The sequence below is a fragment of the Bombina bombina genome, chromosome 6 (genome assembly GCF_027579735.1).
Source record: "Bombina bombina isolate aBomBom1 chromosome 6, aBomBom1.pri, whole genome shotgun sequence".
Lineage (NCBI taxonomy): Eukaryota > Metazoa > Chordata > Amphibia > Anura > Bombinatoridae > Bombina > Bombina bombina.
In genome coordinates, this window is record NC_069504.1 from 414957929 (window position 1) to 414978416 (window position 20488).

Genomic DNA, 20488 nt, shown 5'->3' on the forward strand with positions numbered 1-20488 from the left:
CTGGTATTTTGGGGCTGGGTTGACCTTGTTATGCATGAGAAAATTATGTTATGCATGAGAATGTTCTCCTCTTTGAAAAGCTGAATTAGGATAAAAAAAAGTCTGCTCCTAGGTAGTAACTCACCATAGAACATTCTTCTGAGCTGTTGTTCAATCCTGGTATAGCACTTCTCTTTCTGTATGTATTGGTTGATGAATCACTACTCACATGGAGGAGATCCCACCCTATGTTGTGTGTATTCTGTTTATAGGCAAACAACATTTCATGTTGAAACATTTATAATAAAATGTATTGGTTCATATTAAATACATTTAAAACATTTTATTAATACAGTGCTTAATTGTCAATCTATAAACTACATACAAATAAAGTGATATTAATGCAAAAAAGATTCACAAAGTTTAGACAACAGTACAACTTTTGTTTAAAGGGATATGAAGTCCAACATTTGTTATCATAATTTGTCTATTATATTTCTTTCATGTAATTGGCAAGAGTCCATGAGCTAGTGACATATGGGATATACAATCTTACCAGGAGGGGCAAAGTTTCCCAAACCTCAAAATGCCTATAAATACTCACCACACCCACAATCCAGTTGCCCACCTTGGCCACTTCCATTACGGCCGGACCTACTATCTCAAGGTCCATTTTTCCATCAGGATCTCAAATCATTAAATTTGAAGCTATGGAAATTGAACGCTTAGTTTTAAGTCATAGAGGGTTCTCTGACTCAGTGATTAATACTATGTTACAAGCTCGTAAATCTGTTTCTAGAAAGATTTATTATAGAGTTTGGAAGACTTACATTTCATGGTGTTCTTCTAATAAATTCTCCTGGCATTCTTTTAGAATTCCTAGAATTTTGCAGTTTCTTCAGGATGGTTTGGATAAGGGTTTGTCTGCAAGTTCCTTGAAAGGACAAATCTCCGCTCTTTCTGTTTTATTTCACAGAAAGATTGCTATACTTCCTGATATACACTGTTTTGTACAGGCTTTAGTTTGTATTAAGCATGTCATTAAGTCAATTTCTCTTCCTTGGAGTCTTAATTTGGTTCTGAAGGCTTTACAGGCTCCTCCATTTGAACCTATGCATTCTTTGGACATTAAACTACTTTCTTGGAAAGTGTTGTTCCTTTTGGCTATCTCTTCTGCTAGAAGAGTTTCTGAGCTATCTGCTCTTTCTTGTGAGTCTCCTTTTCTGATTTTTCATCAGGATAAGGCAGTTTTGCCGACTTCTTTTCAATTTTTACCTAAGGTTGTGAATTCTAACAACATTAGTAGAGAAATTGTTGTCCCTTCCTTGTGTCCTAATCCTAAGAATTATTTGGAGAGATCCTTACATTCTTTGTATGTGGAAGCTACTAAAGATTTCAGGAAGACTTCCAGTCTATTTGTTTTATTTTCTGGTCCTAGGAAAGGTCAGAAAGCTTTTGCTATTTCCTTGGCTTCTTGGTTGAAACTTTTGATTCATCAAGCTTATTTGGAGTCGGGTCAAACCCTGTCTCAGAAAATTACAGCTCATTCTACTAGATCAGTCTCCACTTCGTGGGCTTTTAAGAATGAAGCTTCAGTTGATCAGATTTGCAAAGCGGCAACTTGGTCCTCTTTGCATACATTTACTAAATTCTACCATTTTGATGTATTTGCTTCTTAGAAAACAGTTTTTGGTAGAAAAGTTCTTCAGGCAGCTGTTTCAGTTTGATTCTTCTGCTTTTGATTTAAGTTTTTTTCTTTCAAAAGTTAAAATAAACTTATTTTTTTGGGTTGTGGATTATTTTTTCAGCGAAATATGGCCGTTTTTATTTTATTCCCTCCCTCTCTAGTGACTCTTGAGTGGAAGACTCCACATCTTGGGTATTGATATCCCATATGTCACTAACTCATGGACTCTTGCCAATTACATGAAAGAAAACATAATTTATGTAAGAATTTACCTGATAAATTCATTTCTTTCATATTGGCAAGAGTCCATGAGGCCCACCCTTTTTATGGTGGTTATGATTTTTTGTATAAAGCACAATTTTTTCCAAATTTCCTTTGTTGATGCTTTCTACTCATTTCTTTATCACCCCACTGCTTGGCTATTCGTTAAACTGAATTGTGGGTGTGGTGAGGGGTGTATTTATAGGCATTTTGAGGTTTGGGAAACTTTGCCCCTCCTGGTAGGATTGTATATCCCATATGTCACTAGCTCATGGACTCTTGCCAATATGAAAGAAATGAATTTATCAGGTAAATTCTTACATAAATTATGTTTTTCTTCATTCTCTTGGTATGCTTTGTATCTTTGTTGAAGGAGCATTAATGCACTACTGGAAGCTAGTTGAACACATTGACTGTTCCAATGACAGGCTTTATATATATGCAACCAGCCACCAATCTGCATCCAGCTTCCAGTAGGGCGTTGCGGCAACTGAGACTGTCTAGAAATGCTTTTCAAACAAATAATACCAAGAAAATGAAGCAAATTAGATAATACTAGTAAATTGAAAAGCTGTTTAAAATTGCATGCTGTACCCAAATTATGAAAGATTCATTTTGATTTTAGGAAGCATTTCTGTTTATTCATATAGCCATCTATTTCTTGCAGATCCAGTAAGTTACATGTTAACATAGGAGCTATAGCATAGTTTCCCCCCCCCCCTTATAAAGAATAACATCAGTAACATATGTGCCAGATGCAATGTAAAAATGCATTGGCTCTAAGAGGCCGCCTGGTGCTTTTTTTCTTGCTATCATATGGCAGATGACTTGCATGGGCAGCAGTGCTGACCAAACATTTGCTGAAAGCTTATCAAAGTCGTCAAAATCATTTCACTGATGTGAACAGTACAAAACCCTTCAAAAAGATGGTGCCTTTTGATGGAATTCAAACTTATCCAGCAGCTTCTGAAATGAATTCCAAAATATAGATAGCAAAAATCATTAAATGGCAGCAGGAGGCATTAGTAATGTAAGTCTGGACTATCATGGGATCAAATAGATTTAAATAAAAATAATAAATGTGCATTTATTTATTTGATAAGATTATTGGTTCTCCAAAGATCAGACATCTATAGCTTGCAATTCATCTATTTTTGTGTGCCTGAGTGTTTAAAGTATAAGATTTAAGTTACTTGCTTTTCGCTGTTTTTAATTGCTACATTTTTAATATTACAGTGCAGCATCTTGAAGGTTGAAAATGTTTACCTGGAAGAAGAGTCATGGCTAGATTTGAAGGCACGAGTAATGACTTTAAAAAGCCACTGTCTGACCTGGACACAGTATGCATCACTGAAAGAGGAATCTGTGTATAAGGAAAGCGCTGAAAATCCGAATTGGTAGGTTTTCTATTGTTCTAATGTCTGTACATAGGGTTAAGGAATAAATTCCTCTTAAAAAGTACACACTAAAGTTTTTACCAATGCAGTAGCAAGTGTAAATAGCTTATGGAATACATATCCACACACAAAAAAGTCCCCACCCCTTTCAAGTGGTAAGATCTATTATCTGCTTGAATCTTTAAAAAGAAAAAAAAAAAGCTTCAAATGATTTCACCAGACATCAGTCTTTACAGAAGAAAATGTAATCACACAAGTACATACAGATTGAAGATAAGTACTTTGCAAAACCTCAAAAATGTTATTTTAATAATTATGTGTTAATCACTAAAATTCCATAGAGGCCAACTGTGTCATCAAAAAACAAAATAAAGATACAGGGGGTTCTATAAATGTACATTGGTTCACAACCCTGTGTAAGGCTTAATCACTGCTAACATAGAATTTCATATAAAAAAATAAAGTGACATTAAGCACTTTAAGATGGTAATATAAAATGTTAAAGAGTATAAATAAATACAAGTCTGCAATATACTTTCATTCTTTATTTTGTCCCCTTTTCCTGCAATTCCATTTTGAAATTGTGAGCTTTTCAGTTCCTGTTAAAAATGTAAGTGCTGAACACTGTTATATTCCACACAGCCATTGGCTGCACACCCTAGTGACCTATTTATAACTGTCCCTTATTGGCCACAGCAAATAAAGTAACCTAAGTTACAACATGGTAGCCCTCATTGTTCTATAGACACTAAATCTTTACACTTATTTTGTCAGAATTTAAACCACTAATGAAACTTTAAAAAATAAATCTGCATGTTATTTTCAGACTAATCTTTTCTTTTAATGCATCATTCTATTTAGCATTTATTTAGTGTTTAATGTCCCTTTAAGTATACATCAATATATAGGCTGTGACATAATCATTTCATTTTAATATTTATCTGAAAGAACAGAAATATTAATTAAATATTAATTGTATCACGGACACACACACAAAAAAAATCACTTTTAAAATGTAAGGAAGAACTATTGGAGGGACCTTTACCTTTTATGGCCTACTATGGAACTGTTAATGGTAAAAGTAAAACATAGGCATTGTAATGCTTCCTGATAAATACTTTAAAGCTAAAAAGCTGTTAAATCTGAATTATAGGTATGAAAATAACTAACTAACCTATATGGTTTACTGTTTGATGTGCATACGTTTGTAGGCTTCTATAAAAGTAATTTAATTTGCTCTTAATTAAGAGTCCCAAAAATGTAGTATCCAGACACATCTCTAATATAAAGGGCATCTTCATACCTTGGAACTTCATCACTGGGACTTGTATCCTAACAACTTTATATAATATTTCCATCTAGTTGTAAAATTCCATTGTATGTATTAGCAAAATATTTTTTTTATGCACAGACTCTCAGGTAACAATAACATTTGGCATGAAAGTCCCAGCAGCATTTATCATATCCAAATTGTAATACCCAATAGTAATCCCTTACAGCGAGATATTGCCATAATTTGCTGTACTCTGGTGTATATATTCACATATAACTATATAATCCCAGATGGTTCTTTGTGGTGTAAAAAACCTGTAATACCAGCTCTGTCTGTAAGTGAGCGGTGAGCATAAACTGCTCGTTAGCACCGCACAGCTTCTAACGCAAAACTCGTAATCTAGGCGATTGTCTTTCTTACTTAAACAGCATAAATGATGGAAATTGACTGTATGAATGTTTTAATTCTAGGCTCTTCTATACAAACCAGAAGGTAGAAGTTTCGAATTATTATTTAGAAGCCACTGACAAAATCAGGAAATATTCTTTTTGTCCTTTATTCTGGTGCCACAAAGCTTAAAGAAACATGAAACCCAATTTGTTTTCTTTCAGAGAGAGCATGTCATTTTTAACAACTTTCTAATTTACCTCTGTTATCAAATTGTCTTTGTTCTCTTGATAGCTTTTGTTGAAAAGCGGGAATGTCAGTTCAGTATGTAAGCAGTGTTTTAAGAATGTTATCTGTATTTCCTGTCTTGTAGTGCTCCAGACACCTACTTAGTTATTTCTTCAACAAAGAATACCACAGGAAAAAATTGATAATAGAAGCAAATGTTTTTAAAATGATATGCTCTGTCTGAATCATAAAAGAACATTTTTGGGTTTCATATTAATTAAAAACCTGTATTTAACTAATTGGATTCTTTGTGTTCGGTGATCATGGGCCTGCCATCACAAAATCTCAGTGAAATAGTTATTCAAAGCAGTCACATGGTCTCCCATGCATTCTATCATTACATTGGTACCAGTTTTGTGTCATCACAAGCAGTCCCTTTTTCTTTTTTCCTTTGCCTCCAGCCTTGAATTTGGACCATATTTATGCCCACCCTGCTTGCAATTAGTATTTCCTTCTTAATACAAGGAGAGTCCACGACTTCATTCCTTACTGTTGGGAAATACTGAACCTGGCCACCAGAAGGAGGCAAAGACACCCCAGCCAAAGGCTTAAATATCTCTCACACTTCCCCCATCCCCCAGTCATTCTTTGCCCTTCATCCAGGGATCCTCAGGCGGAGCTAATAGATTCAATCGAATCTACCTTTTTCTGCCTTTACCACTCCTTCCTCGAGTAGTGGCCCACGTCAAGAAGGAGCAAGCGTCAGTAATTCTGATTGCTCCATCGTGGCCGCGAAGGACATGGTTTACGGACCTAGTGAGGATGACCTCTTCTCCTCCATGGAGGTTACCTTGTCGCAGGGATCTGCTGGAACAGGGTCCTTTTGTTCATCAAAATCTAGATTCTCTGAGGCTGACTGTGTGGAGATTGAACGCTTAGTCCTTGCCAAGAGAGGGTTTTCTGAGAGAGTTATTGATAATCTTATTCGAGCTACTAAGTCGGTTACTTGTCGCATCTATCATATGGTGTGGAGATCCTACTTATTCTGGTGTGAAGAGGGTGGATTTCCTTGGCATAAAGTTAAGGTTGCCAGGATTCTGATGTTTCTCCAGGATGGTCAGGGTCTTTCGGCCAGTTCCCTGAGGGGACAGATTTCAGCCTTGACTGCTTTACTGCACAAGAGCCTCTCCGACCTTCCGGCTGTTCAATCCTTTAAGGCTCTGATTAGGATCAGACCTGTGTTTAGATCTTCAGCTCCCCCTTGAAATATGAATCTGGTTCTTAAGGTTTTGCAACAGGCTCCATTTGAGCCTATGCATGAAATTGATTTTAAGTTGTTGTCGTGGAAAGTTCTCTTTCTACTGGCTATTGCTTCGGTGCACAGAGTATCTGAGATTGCCGCCTTGCAATGTGAGCCGTCTTATCTGGTGTTCCATTCGGATAAGGCTGTCCTACGGACTAAGTTAGGGTTTCTCCCTGAAGTCGTGTCAGACCGTGTCAAGAGATTGTGGACCCTTTTTTGTGTCCTAATCTTTCCTTTTCGAAGGAACCTTTACTTCATAATCTGGATGTGGTTCGTGCCTTGAAGTTTTCTCTTCAAGCTATTAAGGTTTTTAGACAAGTTTCTTCCTTATTTGTGGCATATTCTGGGAAGTGTAAGGGCCAGAAGGTCTCTTTGACTTCCTTATACTTTTGGTTGAGGAGTCTTATCCGCTTAGCCTATGAGACAGTGGGACATAGACCTCCTTAGGGAATTACAGCTCATTAGAGTCAACGGCCCCGCCCGTGTTCTCCAATGGGCGGTCCCCTAAATTATAATTTTCTTCTGGCACCTTTTTTACCCTGATATTTCTCTTACTGTTCCTTGTAGCCTCGGCAGAATGACTGGGGATGGGGGAAGTGGGAGAGGTATTCAAGCCTTTGGCTGGGGTGTCTTTCCCTCAACAGTAAGGAATGAAGCCGTGGACTCTCATTGTACAGAAGGAAATTAAATGATCTGGTAAGCATAATTTGTTTCTTTCATGTAATTGGCAAGAGTCCATGAGCTAGTGACGTATGGGATATACAATCCTACCAGGAGGGGCAAACTTTCCCAAAATTGAAAATGCCTATAAATACACCCCTCACCACACCCACAATTCAGTTTTACAAACTTTGCCTCCTATGGAGGTGGTGAAGTTTGTGCTTGATTTTTATGATTTCTTCTGTGATAAGCGCCTCTAAGCATTCTGAAGCCCAATTCCTCTGAGTACAGTGTTTGTCAGAGGGATGTGAAGAGAGTATCGTCTGTTTGATTTTATGGTTTTCCTTGCGGGAAATCTTTTCAAGGGTTCTCTGTTATCGGTCGTAGGGATTCATCTCCTACCTTCCTTTTCAGATCGATGATATACTCTTATATACCATTACATCTGCTGATAGATTTTAGTTCTGTTTTGGCTATCTGCTATATGTGTTTTTTTCCAATTTGACTTGCGGGCAAATTAGGCTCGTGAGGTCGCAAAATGCTGTTATTTATTGCGTCATTCTTGGCGCAATAAATTTTTTGATAAGCTTTTGAATGCAGAAAAGTTTTCTATTAGTGCTAGTACAGTATATGTTGTTCCTTCAACATCTAAAGCACATGATATCTCTGTTGATATGAAAAATGATATTGCTGATGCGATACAGAAGGCTATGGCTGCTATACCGCCTTCAAATAAACGTAAAAGGTCTTTTAAAGCTTCTCATAATACTGATGAAATTTGTAATGACCGTCAACATACTGATATATCCTCCTCTGATGAGGATCTCTCTGACTCAGAAGATCCTACTTCAGAGATTGACACTGATAAATCATCTTATCTTTTTAAGATTGAGTATATTCGTTCTTTGTTAAAAGAAGTATTACTAACTTTGGATATTGAGGAGTCTGGTTCTCTTGATAATAAATCCAGTAAACGTTTAAATTCTGTTTATAAATCTCCTTTGACGACTACTGAGGTTTTTCCTGTTCCTGGTGCTATTTCTGATGTGATTGCTAGAGAATGGTCTAAGCCTGGTACTTCTTTTGTTCCTTCTTAAAGGTTTAAAAAGTTGTATCCTTTGCCAGTGGCTAAATTAGAGTTTTGGGAAAAAGTCCCTAAGGTTGATGGGGCTATATCTACTCTTGCTAAACGTACTACTATTCCTATGGAAGATAGTACTTCTTTTAAGGATCATTTAGATAGAAAGATTGAATCTTATCTAAGGAAAGCTTATTTGCATTCTGGATATATGCTCAGCCCTGCCATTTCTATGGCTGATGTTGCGGCTGCATCAACTTTTTGGTTAGCACAACAGGAAAAAGACTCTGATTTGCATAGCATTGTTCGTTTGCTTCAACATGCTAATCATTTTATCTGTGATGCTATTTTTGATATCAAGATTAATGTTAAATCTGTCTTTGGCTATTTTAGCTTGAAGAGCTTTATGGCTAAAATCATGGAATGCTGACAGGGTATCTAAATCTAGGGTACAATATCATTCCAGGGTAATAATTTGTTATCAATCGCGTATACTTTACACCTAATAACCAAATTAATGTTTCAGATTTCTTCGATAAGTCCAATTTCCTCTCATAAAATAAAAGAGATATTTTTGCAAGATGAATGAAAATTAGGCCCATATTTCCTTATAGTGACTGTGTCCCAAAATAGTAGCAAAGTTATCAGTCAAAATTCAGCAGCAGACCCTTTTTTCTCTTGCTTGGGATTATATCACCTGATATATCCCACCCCTTTTTATTCTAATCATTGGTGAAATTGGAATGATAGGCCCTTTGATGCTTGTCCCCGATCCACCCTTAATGGAGCTGAGCATTGATTGGTTATTTGGATTTGCATATGTTTTAAACAGTCAATTCGTTTGACTGTCATACCAGTTTCTCTTGTAAGGTGTATCCAGTCCACGGGTTCATCCATTACTTGTGGGATATTCTCCTTCCCAACAGGAAGTTGCAAGAGGATACCCACAGCAGAGCTGTCTATATAGCTCCTCCCCTAACTGCCACTCCCAGTCATTCTCTTGCAACTCTCGACAAGAAAGGAAGTATCAAGAGATATGTGGTGACTTAGTGTAAATATCTTCATTGGTGTGAATCCAAGGGTTACTCATGGAGTAAAGTCAGGATTCCTAGGATATTATCCTTTCTCCAAGAAGGATTGGAGAATGGATTGTCATCTAGTTCCTTAAAGCGACAGATTTCTGCTCTGTCTATTCTTCTGCACAAGCGTCTGGCAGATGTTCCAGATGTTCAGGCGTTTTGTCAGGCTTTAGTTAGAATCAAGCCTGTGTTTAAACCTGTTGCTTCACCATGGAGTTTAAATTTAGTTCTTAATGTTCTTCAAGGGGTTCTGTTTGAACCTCTGCATTCCATAGATTTTATCTTGGAAAGTTCTGTTTCTGGTAGCTATCTCTTCGACTCAAAGAGTTTCAGAGTTATCTGCCTTACAGTGTGATTCTCCTTATCTTCCATGCAGATAAGGTAGTTTTGCGTACCAAACCTGGGTTTCTTCCTAAGGTGGTATCTAATAAGAATATCAATCGGGAGATTGTTGTTCCGTCACTGTGTCCTAATCCTTCTTCAAAGAAGGAACGTCTATTACACAATCTTGACGTGGTTCGTGCTTTAAAGTTTTATTTACAAGCTACTAAGGATTTTCGTCAAACATCTGCATTGTTTGTTGTCTACTCTGGACAGAGGAGAGGCCAAAAGGCTTCGACATCTTCTCTTTCTTTTTGGCTGAGAAGCATAATCCGTTTAGCTTATGAGACTGCTGGCCAGCAGTCTCCTCAAAGAATTACAGCTCATTCCACTAGAGCAGTAGCTTCCACATGGGCTTTTAAAAATGAGGCCTCTGTTGAACAGATTTGTAAGGCGGCGACTTGATCTTCGCTTCATACTTTTTCTAAATTCTACAAATTTGATACTTTTGCTTCCTCGTAGAGAAAAGGTCTTGCAGGCAGTTGTGCCTTCCGTTTAAGTTCCTGCCTTGTCCCTCCCTTCATCCGTGTCCTAAAGCTTTGGTATTGGTATCCCACAAGTAATGGATGAACCCATGGACTGGATACACCTTACAAGAGAAAACAAAATTTATGCTTACCTGATAAATTTCTTTCTCTTGTGGTGTATCCAGTCCACGGCCCGCCCTGTCACTTTAAGGCAGGTGTTTTTTATTTTTAAACTACAGTCACCACTGCACCCTATAGTTTCTCCTTTTTCTTGCTTGTCTTCGGTCGATTGACTCGCAGTGGCAGTTAGGGGAGGAGCTATATAGACAGCTCTGCTGTGGGTGTCCTCTTGCAACTTCCTGTTGGGAAGGAGAATATCCCACAAGTAATGGATGAACCCGTGGACTGGATTCACCACAAGAGAAAGAAATTTATCAGGTAAGCATACATTTTGTTTTTAATCCCCTAGGGGTCAGCAGACAACCAGAAATGCAATCTTACCATCAACATTGCTAACAGTAAACTATATAATTTAATATGTATATTTAGTATATTCACTATTATCTGATATTAATAAACTATGTGATCAGCATATATATCTGATTTAATATAATTGGAAATGTACAATTTGAGATCAAACACTAGTATTTTATCAATTCTATGTTAAAATAGAAAATATTTATATATACTTCCTATACATTCAGCTTATAATATTTTAAGAGATGTATTTAAAGTTACATAAACATTTAGTGCATAACCATATGATATGACTTAGGTCACCCCATTCAGGCAATCCTGTATCAGCATATATTAGCCCCATTTGTAAGATAGAAAAACAAAAATATGTTATATATTGTAAAATAGGACTATTACAATTGTTATTTAATCTAATACAAAACTGAATTGCATTTCCCATATACTAATATAGATATTTATACAGTCTGGGTATCAATTAAATCTTTGAGAATTATACAGTTCATACAGTGAGTGCAGAATTATTAGGCAAATTAGTATTTTGACCACATCATCCTCTTTATGCATGTTGTCTTACTCCAAACTGTATAGGCTCGAAAGCCTACTACCAATTAAGCATATTAGGTGATGTGCATCTCTGTAATGAGAAGGGGTGTGGTCTAATGACATCAACACCCTAAATCAGGTGTGCATAATTATTAGGCAACTTCCTTTCCTTTGGCAAAATGGGTCAAAAGAAGGACTTGACAGGCTCAGAAAAGTCAAAAATAGTGAGATATCTTGCAGAGGGATGCAGCACTCTTAAAATTGCAAAACTTCTGAAGCGTGATCATCGAACAATCAAGCGTTTCATTCAAAATAGTCAACAGGGTCGCAAGAAGCGTGTGGAAAAACCAAGGCGCAAAATAACTGCCCATGAACTGAGAAAAGTCAAGCGTGCAGCTGCCAAGATGCCACTTGCCACCAGTTTGGCCATATTTCAGAGCTGCAACATCACTGGAATGCCCAAAAGCACAAGGTGTGCAATACTCAGAGACATGGCCAAGGTAAGAAAGGCTGAAAGACGACCACCACTGAACAAGACACACAAGCTGAAATGTCAAGACTGGGCCAAGAAATATCTCAAGACTGATTTTTCTAAGGTTTTATGGACTGATGAAATGAGAGTGAGTCTTGATGGGCCAGATGGATGGGCCCGTGGCTGGATTGGTAAAGGGCAGAGAGCTCCAGTCCGACTCAGACGCCAGCAAGGTGGAGGTGGAGTACTGGTTTGGGCTGGTATCATCAAAGATGAGCTTGTGGGGCCTTTTCGGGTTGAGGATGGAGTCAAGCTCAACTCCCAGTCCTACTGCCAGTTTCTGGAAGACACCTTCTTCAAGCAGTGGTACAGGAAGAAGTCTGCATCCTTCAAGAAAAACATGATTTTCATGCAGGACAATGCTCCATCACACGCGTCCAAGTACTCCACAGCGTGGCTGGCAAGAAAGGGTATAAAAGAAGAAAATCTAATGACATGGCCTCCTTGTTCACCTGATCTGAACCCCATTGAGAACCTGTGGTCCATCATCAAATGTGAGATTTACAAGGAGGGAAATCAGTACACCTCTCTGAACAGTGTCTGGGAGGCTGTGGTTGCTGCTGCACGCAATGTTGATGGTGAACAGATCAAAACACTGACAGAATCCATGGATGGCAGGCTTTTGAGTGTCCTTGCAAAGAAAGGTGGCTATATTGGTCACTGATTTGTTTTTGTTTTGTTTTTGAATGTCAGAAATGTATATTTGTGAATGTTGAGATGTTATATTGGTTTCACTGGTAAAAATAAATAATTGAAATGGGTATATATTTGTTTTTTGTTAAGTTGCCTAATAATTATGCACAGTAATAGTCACCTGCACACACAGATATCCCCCTAAAATAGCTATAACTAAAAACAAACTAAAAACTACTTCCAAAACTATTCAGCTTTGATATTAATGAGTTTTTTGGGTTCATTGAGAACATGGTTGTTGTTCAATAATAATATTAATCCTCAAAAATACAACTTGCCTAATAATTCTGCACTCCCTATATAGATGAATTTCTAACTTCTCTTTTATAAAACAAGATTTAAATTCTTATATGCTTTCAGCACTCATAGGGTTAAACATGTCTCTCTGTTTTTTCCCTGCTATTTCTTACTTGAAATGCCAGCTCATCTGGGAGCTGCATATGGGAAACTCTGCAGGGGCTAATTTATACCTAGATGGTATGAGCCATATCTTTTTAGAATGTTTGTGTATTCCCTTATTCCTATAGATGGACCATCTTTTCCTTACATGGTACCTGCGAGTTTTATTATTCATCTTGGGCAGGAAACCCATTTATGGGCATATATCTGAGGGTTCCATATGTTAACATTTACTTTGAAGTGGCCCACTGGCCTTATTTATACAATGAAAAGATTTTTATGGGGTAAAAGAACCTCCTAATTCAAGTATACACATATATATATAGCACTCAGGAAGTTTTAAATAGGTATTATCTAAAAAAAGATCTCTGACCGTGATCACATCATATGATAATTCACCAATCTTGTACAAAAATAGACGGATAGAAAAATTCATTTTAAAATTTAACTTTTAATAGGATTAGAATTAAAAATAGGGAAAAACTTTAAATTAAAAACACACACACAGAATCCATGGTGCTGCACTATCAAATTCACAAATAAGGTTAGGTATATGGCAATAAAGTTACCTAGAGGGTCGAATAGATGTCAGATGACTAAATACATCATCTTGGAGGTTATTAATATCATTAAGCAAGTGTTCTTATTACGTTCCTTGAGTAGTAAAAGTTTATAAATATAGTTCATAGGAGACAAAATAACTCACTGCCTGTAGAGTTGTAAGATAATCTTGTGTAAGAAGTTTGAGTGTAACAACAATAGAAACATATAAGATGTTCTTATGTTAGTTGATTTTTGTCAAACATCTGCTTTGTTTGTTGTCTACTCTGGACAGAGGAGAGGCCAAAAGGCTTCAACATCTTCTCTTTCTTTTTGGCTGAGAAGCATAATCCGTTTAGCTTATGAGACTGCTGGCCAGCAGCCTCCTCAAAGAATTACAGCTCATTCCACTAGAGCGGTAGCTTCCACATGGGCTTTTAAAAATGAGGCCTCTGTTGAACAGATTTGTAAGGCGGCGACTTGGTCTTCGCTTCATACTTTTTCTAAATTCTACAAATTTGATACTTTTGCTTCCTCGTAGGCTATTTTTGGGAGAAAAGTCTTGCAGGCAGTGGTGCCTTCCGTTTAAGTTCCTGCCTTGTCCCTCCCTTCATCCGTGTCCTAAAGCTTTGGTTTTGGTATCCCACAAGTAATGGATGAACCCGTGGACTGGATACACCTTACAAGAGAAAACAAAATTTCTTTCATGTAATTAGCAAGAGTCCATGAGCTAGTGACGTATGGGATATACATTCCTACCAGGAGGGGCAAAGTTTCCCAAACCTCAAAATGCCTATAAATACACCCCTCACCACACCCACAAATCAGTTTTACAAACTTTGCCTCCTGTGGAGGTGGTGAAGTAAGTTTGTGCTAGATTCTACGTTGATATGCGCTCCGCAGCAGGTTGGAGCCCGGTTTTCCTCTCAGCGTGCAGTGAATGTCAGAGGGATGTGAAGAGAGTATTGCCTATTTGAATTCAATGATCTCCTTCTACGGGGTCTATTTCATAGGTTCTCTGTTATCGGTTGTAGAGATTCATCTCTTACCTCCCTTTTCAGATTGACGATATACTCTTATATACCATTACCTCTACTGATTCTCGTTTCAGTACTGGTTTGGCTTTCTACTACCTGTAGATGAGTGTCCTGGGGTAAGTAAGTCTTATTTTTGTGACACTCTAAGCTATGGTTGGGCACTTTTTTGGCGCTAAAAAATATGGGCGTTATAATTGTCTCCACATTATTTAAGTCTTATTGCTTATTTGCTTCTGGTTGCTAGAAGCTTGTTCACTGGAATTTTTTCCCATTCCTGAAACTGTCATTTCAGGAATTTGATCAATTTTGCTTTATATGTTGTTTTTTATATTACATATTGCAAGATGTCTCAGTTGGACCCTGAATCAGAAGATACTTCTGGAAAATCGCTGCCTGATGTTGGATCTACCAAAGTTAAGTGTATTTGCTGTAAACTTGTGGTATCTGTTCCTCCAGCTGTTGTTTGTAATGAATGTCATGACAAACTTGTTAATGCAGATAATATTTCCTTTAGTAATGTTACATTACCTGTTGTTGTTCCATCAACATCTAATACTCAGAGTGTTCCTGTTAACATAAGAGATTTTGTTTCTAAATCTATTAAGAAGGCTATGTCTGTTATTCCTCCTTCTAGTAAACGGAAAATGTCTTTTAAAACTTCTCATTTTTCAGATGAATTTTTAAATGAACATCATCATTCTGATTCCGATAATGTTTCCTCTGGTTCAGAGGATTCAGTTTCAGAGGTTGATGCTGATAAATCTTCATATTTATTCAAAATGGAATTTATTCGTTCTTTACTTAAAGAAGTCTTAATTGCATTAGAGATAGAGGAATCTGGTCCTCTTGATACTAAATCTAAACGTTTAAATAAGGTTTTTAAATCTCCTGTAGTTATTCCAGAAGTTTTTCCTGTCCCTGATGCTATTTCTGAAGTAATTTCCAGGGAATGGAATAATTTGGGTAATTCATTCACTCCTTCTAAACGTTTTAAGCAATTATATCCTGTGTCAGCTGACAGATTAGAGTTTTGGGACAAAATATCTAAGGTTGATGGGGCTATCTCTACTCTTGCTAAACGTACTACTATTCCTACGGCAGATAGTACTTCCTTTAAGGATCCTTTAGATAGGAAAATTGAATCCTTTCTAAGAAAAGCTTACTTATGTTCAGGTAATCTTCTTAGACCTGCTATATCTTTAGCGGATGTTGCTGCAGCTTCAACTTTTTGGTTGGAAGCTTTAGCGCAACAAGTATCAGATCATAATTCTCATAGCATTGTTAATCTTCTTCAACATGCTAATAATTTTATTTGTGATGCCATCTTTGATATCATCAGGGTTGATGTCAGGTATATGTCTCTAGCTATTTTAGCTAGAAGAGCTTTATGGCTTAAAACTTGGAATGCTGATATGTCTTCTAAGTCAACTTTGCTTTCCCTTTCTTTCCAGGGTAATAAATTATTTGGTTCACAGTTGTATTCTATTATCTCAACTGTTACTGGAGGGAAAGGAACTTTTTTACCACAGGATAAAAAATCTAAAGGTAAATTTAGGTCTACTAATCGTTTTCATTCCTTTCGTCACAATAAGGAACAAAAGCCTGATCCTTCCCCTACAGGAGCAGTATCAGTTTGGAAACCATCTCCAGTCTGGAATAAATCCAAGCCTTTTAGAAAGCCAAAGCCAGCTCCCAAGTCAACATGAAGGTGCGGCCCTCATTCCAGCTCAGCTGGTAGGGGGCAGATTACATTTTTTCAAAGAAATTTGGATCAATTCGATTCACAATCTTTGGATTCAGAACATTGTTTCACAAGGGTACAGAATAGGCTTCAAGATAAGGCCTCCTGCAAGAAGATTTTTTCTTTCCCATGTCCCAGTAAATCCAGTGAAGGCTCAAGCATTTCTGAAATATGTTTCAGATCTAGAGTTGGCTGGAGTAATTATGCCAGTTCCAGTTCTGGAACAGGGGCTGGGGTTTTACTCAAATCTTTTCATTGTACCAAAGAAGGAGAATTCCTTCAGACCAGTTCTGGATTTAAAAATATTGAATCATTATGTAAGGATACCAATATTCAAGATGGTAACTATAAGGACTATTCTGCCTTTTGTTCAGCAAGGGCATTATATGTCCACAATAGATTTACAGGATGCATATCTGCATATTCCGATTCATCCAGATCACTATCAGTTTCTGAGATTCTCTTTCCTAGACAAGCATTACCAGTTTGTGGCTCTGCCGTTTGGCCTAGCAACAGCTCCAAGGATTTTTACAAAGGTTCTCGGTGCCCTTCTCTCTGTAATCAGAGAACAGGGTATTGTGGTATTTCCTTATTTGGACGATATCTTGGTACTTGCTCAGTCTTCACATTTAGCAGAATCTCATACGAATCAACTTGTATTGTTTCTTCGAGAACATGGTTGGAGGATCAATTTACCAAAAAGTTAATTTATTCCTCAGACAAGGGTAACCTTTTTAGGTTTCCAGATAGATTCAGTGTCCATGACTCTGTCTCTGACTGACAAGAGACGTCTAAAATTGGTTTCAGCTTGTCGAAACCTTCAGTCTCAATCATTCCCTTCGGTAGCCTTATGCATGGAAATTCTAGGTCTTATGACTGCTGCATCGGACGCGATCCCCTTTGCTCGTTTTCACATGCGACCTCTTCAGCTCTGTAAGCTGAACCAGTGGTGCAGGGATTATACAAAGATATCTCAATTAATATCTTTAAAACCGATTGTACGACAATCTCTGACGTGGTGGACAGACCACCATCGTTTAGTTCAGGGGGCTTCTTTTGTTCTTCCAACCTGGACTGTGATTTCAACAGATGCAAGTCTGACAGGTTGGGGAGCCGTTTGGGGGTCTCTGACAGCACAAGGGGTTTGGGAATCTCAGGAGGTGAGATTACCAATCAACATTTTGGAACTCCGTGCAATTTTCAGAGCTCTTCAGTCATGGCCTCTTCTAAAGAGAGAGTCGTTCATTTGTTTTCAGACGGACAATGTCACAAGCGTGGCATATGTCAATCATCAAGGAGGGACTCACAGTCCTCTGGCTATGAAAGAAGTATCTCGAATACTGGTATGGGCGGAATCCAGCTCCTGTCTAATTTCTGCGGTTCATATCCCAGGTATAGACAATTTGGAAGCGGATTATCTCAGTCGCCAAACGTTACATCCGGGCGAATGGTCTCTTCACCCAGAGGTATTTCTTCAGATTGTTCAAATGTGGGGACTTCCAGAAATAGATTTGATTGCTTCTCATCTAAACAAGAAGCTTCCCAGATATCTGTCCAGATCCAGGGATCCTCAAGCGGAGGCAGTGGATGCATTGTCACTTCCTTGGAAGTATCATCCTGCCTATATCTTTCCGCCTCTAGTTCTTCTTCCAAGAGTGATTTCCAAGATTCTAAAGGAGTGCTCGTTTGTTCTGCTGGTGGCTCCAGCATGGCCTCACAGGTTTTGGTATGCGGATCTTGTCCGGATGGCCACTTGCCAACCGTGGACTCTTCCGTTAAGACCAGACCTTCTATCGCAAGGTCCTTTTTTCCATCAGGATCTCAAATCCTTAAATTTGAAGGTATGGAGATTGAACGCTTGATTCTCAGTCATAGAGGTTTCTCTTACTCTGTGATTAATACTATGTTACAGGCTCGTAAATCTGTATCTAGGAAGATATATTATCGAGTCTGGAAGATTTACATTTCTTGGTGTTTTTCTCATCATTTTTCTTGGCATTCTTTTAGAATTCCTAGAATTTTACAGTTTCTTCAGGATGGTTTGGATAAAGGTTTGTCTGCAAGTTCCTTGAAAGGACAAATCTCTGCTCTTTCTGTTCTTTTTCACAGAAAGATTGCTAGTCTTCCTGATATTCATTGTTTTGTACAAGCTTTGGTTCGTATAAAACCTGACATTAAGTCAATCTCTCCTCCGTGGAGTTTGAATTTGGTTCTGGGGGCTCTTCAAGCTCCTCCGTTTGAACCTATGCATTCGCTGGACATTAAATTACTTTCTTGGAAAGTTTTGTTTCTTTTGGCCATCTCTTCTGCTAGAAGAGTTTCTGAATTATCTGCTCTTTCTTGTGAGTCTCCTTTTCTGATTTTTCATCAGGATAAGGCGGTGTTGCAAACTTCTTTTAAATTTTTACCTAAGGTTGTGAATTCTAACAACATTAGTAGAGAAATTGTGGTTCCTTCATTGTGTCCTAATCCTAAGAATTCTAAGGAAAAGTCGTTGCATTCTTTGGATGTAGTTAGAGCTTTGAAATATTATGTTGAAGCTACTAAGGATTTCCGAAAGACTTCTAGTCTATTTGTTATCTTTTCCGGTTCTAGGAAAGGTCAGAAGGCTTCTACCATTTCTTTGGCATCTTGGTTAAAATCTTTGATTCATCATGCTTATGTCGAGTCGGGTAAAACTCCGCCTCAAAGGATTACAGCTCATTCTACTAGGTCAGTTTCTACTTCCTGGGCGTTTAGGAATGAAACTTCGGTTGATCAGATTTGCAAAGCAGCCACTTGGTCTTCTTTGCATACTTTTACTAAATTCTACCATTTTGATGTGTTTTCTTCTTCTGAAGCAGTTTTTGGTAGAAAAGTACTTCAGGCAGCTGTTTCAGTTTGATTCTTCTGCTTATAATTTCAGTTTTTTTCATTATAAGATTTAAACTTTTTGGGTGTGGATTTTTTTCAGCGGAATTGGCTGTCTTTATTTTATCCCTCCCTCTCTAGTGACTTGCGTGGAAGATCCACATCTTGGGTAGTCACTATCCCATACGTCACTAGCTCATGGACTCTTGCTAATTACATGAAAGAAAACATAATTTATGTAAGAACTTACCTGATAAATTCATTTCTTTCATATTAGCAAGAGTCCATGTGGCCCACCCTTTTTTGTGGTGGTTATGATTTTTTTGTATAAAGCACAATTATTCCAATTCCTTATTTTTTATGCTTCTCACTTTTTTCTTATCACCCCACTTCTTGGCTATACGTTAAACTGATTTGTGGGTGTGGTGAGGGGTGTTTTTATAGGCATTTTGAGGTTTGGGAAACTTTGCCCCTCCTGGTAGGAATGTATATCCCATACGTCACTAGCTCATGGACTCTTGCTAATATGAAAGAAATGAATTTATAAGGTAAGTTCTTACATAAATTATGTTTTATGCTTACCTGATAAATTTCTTTCTCTTGTGGTGTATCCAGTCCACGGCCCGCCCTGTCACTTTAAGGCAGGTGTTTTTTATTTTTAAACTACAGTCACCACTGCACCACTTGCTTGTCTTCGGTCGAATGACTGGGAGTGGCAGTTAGGGGAGGAGCTATATAGACAGCTCTGCTGTGGGTGTCCTCTTGCAACTTCCCGTTGGGAAGGAGAATATCCCACAAGTAATGGATGAACCCGTGGACTGGATACACCACAAGAGAGAGAAATTTATCAGGTAAGCATACATTTTGTTTTTAATCCCCTAGGGGGCAGCAGACAACCAGAAATGCAGTCTTACCATCAACATTGCTAACAGTAAACTATATAATTTAATATGTATATTTAGTATATTCACTATTATCTGATATTAATAAACTATATGATCAGCATATATATCCGATTTAATATAATTGGAAATGTACAATTTGAGATCAAACACTAGTATTTTATCAATTCTAGGTTAAAATAGAAAATATTTATATATACTTCCTATACATTCAGCTTACAATATTTTAAGAGATGTATTTAAAGTTACATAAACATTTAGTGCATAACCATATGATATGACTTAGGTCACCCCATTCAGGAAATCCTGTATCAGCATATATTAGCCCCATCTGTAAGATAGAAAAACAAAAATATGTTATATATTGTAAAATAGGACTATTACAATTGTTATTTAATCTAATACAAATCTGAATTGCATTTCCCATATACTAATATAGATATTTATACAGTCTGGGTATCAATTAAATCTTTGAGAATTATACAGTTCATATAGATGAATTTCGAACTTCTCTTTTATAAATCAAGATTTAAATTCTTATATGCTTTCAGCACTCATAGGGTTAAACATGTCTCTCTGTTTTTTCCCTGCTAT

At 37.5% G+C, this 20488-nt stretch overlaps 1 protein-coding gene across 1 annotated transcript in view; it reads left to right on the forward strand.

Moving 5' to 3' along the window:
* PRELID2 (PRELI domain containing 2) overlaps positions 1-20488 on the forward strand; it is a 309867-nt gene that overhangs the window by 195630 nt on the left and 93749 nt on the right. The window contains exon 4 of the mRNA XM_053717152.1: positions 3164-3324. Within this exon, the coding sequence (XP_053573127.1) occupies positions 3164-3324 (161 nt within the window). The remainder of the gene's footprint in view (positions 1-3163; positions 3325-20488) is intronic.